Here is a 10,000-nt window from a genome sequence, read left to right as displayed (position 1 = left end):
CCACTCCACAAGCCCTCACTTTGGCTAACATCCTCCGATGTGGTACCTTATCAAATGCCTTCTTAAAGTCTAGATATACGATGTCCACTGCCTTTCCCTCATCCACCCAATCACACACTGCTTCATAGAACTCGAAAATATTTGTTAGACACGAACTACCTTTGGTAATTCCATGCTAACTGCCTTTAATTAGTTTGTATTTATTTAAATGGTTCCTCATCCGGTCCTTAATGAATGTCTCCAACATCTTCCCCACAACTGAAGTCAAGCTAACAGGTCTATAGTTTCCCAATTCTTCTCTGGATCCTTTATTAAATAATGGTGTTACATTTGCTCCTCTCCAATCCTCCGGTACCTGTCCTGACTCCAGTGAGCTATTGAAAATATCTATTAACATCTCGCTTACCTGCTCAGCCATCCACCCGAGGGATGGCGCACACATTGACGAATCTCCCTGTCTGTGTAACCTTGGGATGACAGTTTATAGTTGGGTCGAGATTCAAACCCAGGATAGACAGCTGACAGGCAAGTGTGCGTACTCCTGTGGTATCCTGCCAGCCCCTAAGGAATACACGAGACACAAGACAAGACCGTTAGATGAGACAAACACAGCCACTGAGCTCTTAGAAATGGTATCACTTCCAGGGGCACTCTGGGGACCAGCGGTCACAACAATAGCACCACCTTTCTCATCGTACTCAGTGGGGCATTTCCTTAGGAGGAATCTCTTATTCCCCATGGAGATGCCAACCTATGGGGATTGTCCATGCTCTCTTCCTTTAAATGCTGAATGGCATGCTCGAACCTTTACACCACCAAACCTGGTAAACTGAGGTTGGAATCCAAATCCTTAAAATTGATGCCTCCAGGGAGATTTTTACCCACGATTTCCTACGATGCCAACCCAGTGTCCTTACCACGAGGCCACCACCATATTTTTCACATGAAATGCAACATTTACCACATTGTAGTTCAAAGTGGGAGTTTAGAAATGATTCACAGCAAAAGGAATGTCGTCGGGCCCATCATTAGGTATTTTGAGGGGTGAGAGTTTACACACTCAGGGCTCCCACAGTTCAGCATTTACTCACTCGGTCCTGAATAGGAACATTCATTTTAAAAGGTGGCTACCAAGATATCAGTGGATCTTTAATCTTTTAACGCTCAAACTCCAAATTTCCAATCTTCCAGGTATTTTGAATGACAATGACAGGAAACGTGGATTATTGTGTCCCAAAGACTTGCTTGAGCCTGGTGTCATTTTCTGTGCTAAATTTTCATTGTTCTTGCATTCAATCGTGCTTACGACCATGAAGGGATAAAATTATTTTTCGTTTTTTTTTGTCAAGTCCAGGAAGAAGCAAAGCATATTATTTAATTGATTCCAATTCTTGCTCATCCTGCGCACCTGCAGCATATGATATCAGCTCTTCACCTGGACAAATGTAATGAAGCAGCTGTTAGGCTGGTGATGAAACTGTAGTTCCACGTGGCTCTTTTAAGTTATTACCTTATCATAGCTGCTGTTCTGTTTTTTTTTTTTTTCATCCTATCCCAATTCCCTCTCACTAACCACCCCGCTCCCACCCCTTCCACGTTCCTTCCCACGCCGCATGGTGCCACCTGGCATTGTTGTGTGCAGTTCGCAGCCATGCTTGTGAACAAGACCAGTTGGGTAGGCCTGGTGGATGCTCCGACCTGTGTCTCCTTGCCTCCAGCCATAAAACACGTACCTGCCGCTGCCGCCATGGCTTCAGCCTGGGGAGTGATGGGAAGTCGTGCAAAAGTGAGACATTTTTTCTTTCTCATCCTTCCATATTTTTGGGTTCACTGCTATTAAATAAACACATGACATTTCTCTACAAGCACTGCCATAGACTTTGTACTGTCACAGCTTTGGTGTATCTCACTCAGTTCTGGGGATTTTGGTTGTTGCTTCCATTTCAGTCGTAGCATTTGAGTGCCTATCCTTGCTTTGCTGAGGACATTAAGAGTCAATCACAAAATGGACTGCCATTGTGTATACACCAGACAAGGCAGTTGACCCCCTTCCCTGAAGGTCATAATGAGCTAGCTCTGTTCTTACTGGCAATCTCATCGGAGCATGGTAATTCTTTTTCAGTTTCTGGAATCTTTGAATCCAATTTATAAATAATGTTCTTTTCGGTGGGATTTGAACCGATGACCCGAAAGGTACCAACACGGTGAAGTTTTGGACTTGCCAATAGGCCACTACCCAAACCCCCCCCCCCCCCATCTTGGGATTTCACATCTCATTTGTTCGTTTTCATTGCTCATGTCAATGACCACCTGACCACAACATGCAACCACCTTTAAAAAGATGTTGTCACCATTTATTCAAACCATTGCATTGCTCTTACAACACACCATTTTGATGCTTATTTCATTTTGAACCAAACATAAGATGAGAAAAACTTCAGTGTCGGAGGACAACAGAGAGGCCTCCATGCACATTCTCATGTTTCTGTTATCTCCGTGCAAAGGGTGCTACGTGAATTGTTGCTTTGTTCATGTCCTTGAGTCTAATCCATCTTTCCTTCTATTTCACTGACAGCAGTATTTTTTGCATAGCCCTCACTTATTTTACCTGTGAGGTGACTGAGGCCTAAAATTCTAACCAAATCCTAGTTAACCCTGTCGCTTCACTCTTTTCATTGCAAACCTCCTTGCACGTGATGCAGAGCCTGAACACGACCTCTTTCTGCTGTACTGCAAAGGCCGCCCTGGAATGGTGCGTGGCATGGACATTACAGGTCGGACCCCTGACGATTACATGATCCCCATTGAAAATCTGGTGAACCCACGTGCCATCGATTTTCACACCACGACGGAGACCATCTACTTTGCAGACACAACAAGCCTGTTACTCGGACGACAGAAGATCGACGGCTCTGAGAGAGAAACAATCCTCAAAACGAGTGAGACCTTTTTCAAAAAAATTTTCCTTTGTTATTCAACTGCTGTAATGTAAGGTGGAAATACAAGTGGGAGCAAGAATAATTGAATCTACCAACCTTAACGTGATACAGGCCTGCCACCTACCTCCACGAAAACGGCATACTTCGTACACATAACTCGACTAACATGTAACCGTACGTCAATCCATGGAGATTGAATTACAGAAAGTAAAAGGTAATCGTTGCATGATGCACGTTTGTCCTTTTTCCCAGCTGATTGCACCTCTTATGTGAAGCCAACTCGCTTCCTGTCATCGGTATCTTCGCCACGCATGCTGAGTTCAGAACCGGCGAGAAAGTATTTTTAAATGGAGAATTCATAGAGCAATCTTACCCTGTGCATTGTTAAGTATATCATTCAATTGAAATAAAATAATTATCTTAAAGGTTGTATATAAAAATTCTGGAAGTTTAGCGCCATTGATGCAGTGTCTTATTCACCACCTTATTTAACCTGTGCAAATACTGCGAAACGGAAGGGTTTTGAAAGTGCCAAAAAGGTGATTTGTGTTCAACAATGATCAAGTACATACAATTTAATTTAAATATAATCGAGGCTTTAAAGGTTGCAGAAAAAACAAAAATCTGGAAGTTTTACTTGTTATTTTTTTTTAGTACAGGGATTGATTGCAAGGTTCAAACCCTGACACGAGGCACGAGACTGTGTTAGACATTACACCACCCAACACCCTTGCGATAAGAAGAGAAGTCAGCAAACATCACTCCTGTCCACCCAGCACCCTTACGTCAAAATTTCTGGTGACAAGGACAAATTAATTAGTTGGGACAGGTCTGCCGATGTCATGACGCATACACCATCGTAACGGATGCACACACCAGGCACGGATAACCATGCCTGGCATAACCATTTCACCTTTGATTTGTCTACTTCTATGTTTAGCCATGTACCATTGATGCAGTGTCTTAAACACCACCTTATCTAACACGCTTCATTAGTTCTTCGTGCCTATTGTTTGTGTCCTTTGCGACATCCTTAAAATCAGTAAGTTTCCTGTTTGGAATGATTTTCAAATTGGTTTGACTGCCAGACAGGCAGAAACAGTAGAAATATTATGTCACTCCTCTCTGTACATGCAAGATCACATCAAATTCAGAGCCAAAGTACTGCTAAACCACAGATTCGTTTTCCGATTCTTATTCCGATTCGTGTTCAAAATATAACATTCAATTGTGATTAAGTTGTTCCTCAAGCATAAACCGACATTTGTAGATGGAAGGACAGACAGCCAGACAGACAGAAGTGAACCAATTGCTTCACCCCACTTTTCGTTTCACATGTGTGGGGTAAAAATGCGATTGAAGCGAATGTAATGTGAGTTGTGCGATCCAGCAAAGTCCAAAATGTAGATGATAGATGCAATGAATAAGTGAGCAGCTTTCCAAAAGACTGCAGAAAGCACCAAGAATGTAAGAGTTGGCCTTCACTTCTGAGATGAAGGTTTCTGTCAATGTTTGACAGATTGTATACTTGGGAATCGAGGTTTGTAGTATCATTTATCTTCGAATATTTGGATACATGCTGCACTGATAACAAAACTTTTTTTTTCTTCACTTCTCCTGTTTTTCGCTTCTTCCTTGAAAGATATTGCACAAAAAATATTGAATCCGACCCAAAATGAATAAGTTAAACGCTAATGTTTAAGTTGGGACGGGTCTGCTGATGTCATGGCTCCCACAGTTTCACTTTTGATTCCTCGATGCTGACGCGACGTCGACTTTATAAAGATGGCCACAAAGACACACGTGCATTATTAATACCCGGCAAATAAACTATGATTTGATCCTGATCTGTGTGCAACACTGGGTATGACAGAAAACACAGATTGGTTGAGTGCAGGGTGCAAAAAGGAAAGGAACAAGCTGAAATGAGCGAAGATCCTTGTCCTCTTAATGATGACGTCATAAAAACGAATATGACGTCATCGTGATGGATCAGGTTTGCGATAAACTATCTGTGCCAATGCCCGGCTTGATTCCCGCAAACAAAATTCAAACAGCTTGCCTCGTTTCGGAGATAATGGTATAGGCGATTTCCATTAGCGGCGATATTATGACGTCAACTTTTTTCTAGGAAGAATTTCCAAAATCGGAGATGGTTACTGTCTGCGCAGGGTATTTTTACATATATCTGCCAAGTTTCAGGAAGTTTCGATGAAAACTGTAGGCTGTGAAACAAAAAAGTCCACAAGAACAACAACGTGAGTGAGACTTAGAGATCCTCCATGAGGATCTAAAACCATGAACTGGAGTTGTAAAGTGAGATTAAGCGATGGCAAGACAATAACTGATAAGTTACTATAAAAAAATAAAAGACGGCAAGTAGAGACGTAAGAAAATATGGAAAATACAAAAGAAAAGACTGCTTCTGTATCCATCTTGTTCACACCCAGTCTTCCCCTGTTCCTCATTCTTCCTCACATCCCTTATCTTTGAAGGCTCTCTCTATTTTGTCCCTCGACCCTGTTGATATATGTTTCCCCTCTCTTTCTGCTCTTCTTTACCTCCGCCACCCGAAGGTGAAGGAGGTTATGTTTTCAACCCCTCTCTGTCTGTTTGTTTGTTTGTTTGTTTGTCTCTTTGTCTGTCTGTGTGCAGGATACTGTATCTCACAAAGTTGTGGACGGATCCGGATGAAATTTGGTGAGCAGGTTGGGTGTGTGACAAGGAAGAATTGGTTCAATTTTGATGAAAATCCGGATCGGGATCTGACTAGTGGAATTTTTAAAGTGATTCTTCACCAGTGAGAGATTGGGCCAAAACGATATATAGCATGATATCTCAAAAATGTATTGGGCCCAATATGGTCTCGTGGATCAGGCATTATGTGGCAGAGGTATGCGCTGTACCAAGTATCCTTCTAGTTTTGTTCTGTTGCATCCTGATCTGTTCTATGTTTTAGACACCAGGTCTTCCACGAGCCTTGACTCTGTGTGTGTATATATTGTTACGAATTTGGAATTCGATCGCACTCAACATACAGGTTCCTTTAGCTCAGATATGTCGGTAAGTGCATGTTCTATAGATAGGTCACCTTCCATTGTTTAATGGGAAGAAATCGATTAAGTGCGCTGTGTTTTAATTTAATAGTTAGGGAGCGATCACAACACAAAGGAAGACGCCCCTCCCCCTCTTCTGCGAAGAGGAAGAAGAGCACTCCCATCCTGAATCACGGGTCGAAAACAACTCCCTCCCACCCGCGGTTGTGCGGGCACGGGGGATGAGTCACGCCGGGAGCGGGGGAGGGGCGGAGGAGGATAAGGAAGAGATCCTCTAGTTGGTTCATGTGTTTGGGCTGGTTCAGTAAGCTTCTTGCTCTACTTGGCTCGGGTTGGTTCTGGGGTCTTGTTGGGGGGGGGGGGTTCTTGGTTCTTGTTGGAGAGTTGTTCATCGGAGGAGTTGGTTCGGGTTGTCGTGGTTCTTCTTCGGCCTGGTGGTCGAGGAGTGGCGGCCTGGTTCAAGGGTGCTCAAGCTGGTTCGAGCCTGTTGCTCTGCTTCGTGGCCTGGTTCAGCTTGCTCTTCTTGGCTCGTGGAGCTCTCTGTTCTCCGGCTTGGTTCCCGGCTTGGTGAGTCTCCTTGGCATCATCTTGGAGGTGGTTCTTCGAGATAGCGACGAATCGACGGGAAGGATCGGCGTCTCGTCTGACCAGCACGTGTTCGGAAGCGGGAGAGGATTCGCTGCAACTCGGGAAGGATCGCGGCTCACGGCGATTGGATCCAGCTCGCTCTTGCTGGAGCCCGGGTCCGAACAGCTTGAAGACCACATGAGGTGGAAAGGTTCGAGATAGGTTCTGGGTTTCAGTTCATCTGTCCTCTGAGTTGAAGTCCTTATTAAAAGCATCAGCCACCATTTCTTGGGTGTGTGTGTGTGTGTGTGTGCGTACGTGTGTCCGTGCCCGTGGGCCCGTCTAATAAGTAGGAAACTGTTAAGTGCTTTGTGTGCTGTAAATGATTGCATTGCATTTCGTATAGTCAGTATAGTTCTGCTCTTTCGTGCTTCCCCAGTTATTTTTAATAAATACCCCCAATTGTTAAATGTTTTCAGCTCGTCGCGTCGATTCTTTCGTTGACTGAGCATTTCGTGTGTTGGTAGGGAGAAAGCCATTGGTTTGCCGTTAAAGGGGGACATTTGGACCGACGGTTCTCGGCGATTAAGCCGCTCGGAATCGCGCACGGGACAGGCTCGCTTAAGTGGCTTGTTTTGTACGAGTTCCGTCGAGGGTGTGGAGGCTCGGTGGATCACCACGTGGTCTCTAGGTATTTTGAAGAATTGGCAAATAACCCTGTTCCACATGGTGGAAAAATTGACCCTTCACGGTTCTTGCACAAGGACCCGTCGGCTTCGGAGTTATCCGGGCGGCGATCTATATTCCGGGCGATCGGTCGGGCCGACTTGACATGTGGCTCCGTCAGAGCGGTCGGCTCGCGGCCGACCCCCCCCCCTCCGCCCCCCCCCGGCCGTAACAATATGTATATATATATATATATATATATATAGATGTACATTATTTTGCCTGCTAGTGGGAGTACCCTCCTCGGCCCATCTTCAGTTGGCAATGTGCTGCCACTTATTCTTAGAAATGAACTTTCAAATTTTTGTCATTTTTGAAAGATTTTATTGATCACAACATTTTGTACTCCATACCATGATAAGATAAAGGAAGATGATTTGCAATACTGGCTACGACGTGAGGAAAGTGTGTGGTTAAAATTGCAGCACCACCTCGAAGAACCATCACTTGCTGATGGAAAAGCACCAGCACCATCACCACGATCAATACCGTAATCACCAATATTGTAATCACCAATATTGTAATCACCACTGTTGAAGATGGAAGAATCAAGGAGAATATATGATGAGTCACAAGGTGAGGAATGCGTGTGATAAGACGCCGCACCACCTCGATCCTCATTGTCGAATATGATTTTGATGCTTGCCAAACTTGTAGTGATCAGGTCACCATATTTGCCACTTGATACAAAAAAAATCGTGAATTTCGAATGTAGATTCGAAAATACTGTTCAAGTTTATTATAAATTGAAAATTAGACAAGGTGGTGGTCAGATCACTAATATCTGCAGGTAGTGGTGTCAGCATAACGGAAGACATTTATTCGTGAGACAACACCAAAAGTAGCAGTTTAATCTGAGCCCATTTTGTTGGCTTTAAATAATATTGGGTATTTGGGCACCTTTTGGTGCTTGTTCCGATTCAATGGTGCACCAACGCAGCGGTTTTCAAATAAAAACATCTATAATTGTTGAAGAGCATCGATTCACTGCGTGTGGCGAACGTATTGGATAACACAGACTGAGATGGACCGTTTCTTGCTGAAGCGGATAGACAAGATAACACCTAATTGGTCAGTGCTGCGGCCAATGGACGAGTGAATAAAGGTGACGACGACAGCCACACAACCTCTTTTTATCCCACGCACATGAAGTGAAAAGCAAGGTTAAGCAATTTGTTCATGTCCATCTGTCTGTCTCATCAGTTTATGATCGAGGAACCTCTTATTTCAATTGAATGTTATATTTTGAACATGAATCAGAAGACGAGTGTTTCGTTTAACCATACTCTGGCTCAGAGTTTTATTTTTTTACTCTGTCTGCCTGTCTGGCAGTCAAATAAAATTGAAAATCATTCCAAACAGGAAACTTACTGTTTTTATGGACATCATAACGGACGCATACACCAGGCATGAATAACTCATGTAACGTGTTCGATAAGGTTGTGTAATGGAGACTGCAGAAAATGGCGGCAAAACCAAAATTAATCAATTAATTGATTTGACTTTTACAATCTTTATTTCATTTAAATTTAATTACTTGAAGACTGTAGTACACAAATCGTCTGTCGTACTACTTCCTAAACCCTCCAGTTTTGCAGTGCAGTACTTTAATTTTAATATAATGCTTCATGGGGGTGGTGTACAACAGTGATGTTCAGAACTGCATCTGGACGACTTCAATAGCACTATACTTTTAGATGTTTTTTTTTTTTGCAATCGTTAAAATCATAATTTAATTACAATTGAAGCAACATTGTGCAGGGTTTCATGTTCTATGGACTCTCCAGTTATTATAGTCGATGAATTGTCCACAAAATTAATCGTATTATCAACAATGATCAAGTGAATATGGTTCTTTCTCATGAGACGACAAACTTAATGTGTGTGAGACTTGAGATATTAACTAAAATCGAGGAGAATAACAAGAGTTTGGTATCAGGTCGCAAGGTCGGTCTAAGGGAGCTGTACCGTATGGTGGAGCGAGAAGAGTAAAAGGCCGTGATTAAAAGTTCTCTTTTGTTCAAGGCGGCTGTGGAGTTGGTACAACTGGACACGCTTAATTACCACAGGGCAACTAACTAAGAGTGTGAGGTGCGAAATTAGAGCTTGAGGTGCTAATTTTGCATGGTAGGGGAATACATCTACAGAGACAATGCAAAATGACGAATGATGATTTACATTTTGTTTTTAATTCAAACAATTAAGAAGTCAAGACTGAATTTGAGATTTGATAATTTTCAAATAAATGAGGTACAATCTATATAATCCTTGGGAAGAAAACATTGCTCACGGTCATGGAGAGGAAACGCTTGAATGTACTGTCGTGATAGCATCATATCTTTGTTGTAATTTATTTGGGGAAAGCTGCGGACTCTGGACACCTTACTTCCGAACTCTCTGTTTCTCAACTGGCAGGAAGAAAAAGTCTGTCATTGCCTCCAAATCTCATGTGCCCAACTGATTCCGTTGCATCTCCATCATGCCCCCAATGTACCCGTTTGTCTACTGGACAATATGTCCTTCTTCCACGAGAAGGTAGAGAATGATTTGTCCAGTCTTGATCCTGCTTTGGCAACGGTGCCACATGGCATCAGTGCCCATGTTCTCAAATCCTGCTCTGCTGTTCTTTCTTTCCCTCTTTCTGCCATAATCAGTCTGCCCTCCATTGGGTGCTTCCCCTCTGTCTGGAAGTCAGCAAACATCACTCCTGTC

The 10,000-nt window shown here is 43.1% G+C and overlaps 1 protein-coding gene across 8 annotated transcripts in view; it reads left to right on the top strand.

Annotated features, from left to right (window-relative positions):
- LRP1 (LDL receptor related protein 1) overlaps positions 1–10,000 on the top strand; it is a 583,330-nt gene that overhangs the window by 331,605 nt on the left and 241,725 nt on the right. For all 8 annotated transcript variants that reach the window (XM_085879746.1, XM_085879744.1, XM_085879750.1 and 5 more), the window contains 2 exons: positions 1,643–1,786; positions 2,703–2,939. In XM_085879746.1, coding sequence (XP_085735872.1) covers positions 1,643–1,786; positions 2,703–2,939 — 381 coding nt within the window. The remainder of the gene's footprint in view (positions 1–1,642; positions 1,787–2,702; positions 2,940–10,000) is intronic.

The sequence above is a fragment of the Eptatretus burgeri genome, chromosome 4 (assembly GCF_056783735.1).
Source record: "Eptatretus burgeri isolate ZD-2024b chromosome 4, Ebu_testis_v1, whole genome shotgun sequence".
Lineage (NCBI taxonomy): Eukaryota > Metazoa > Chordata > Myxini > Myxiniformes > Myxinidae > Eptatretus > Eptatretus burgeri.
The sequence above is the reverse complement of the archived record's forward strand: the minus strand, read 5'-3'. Positions and strand labels throughout refer to the sequence as shown.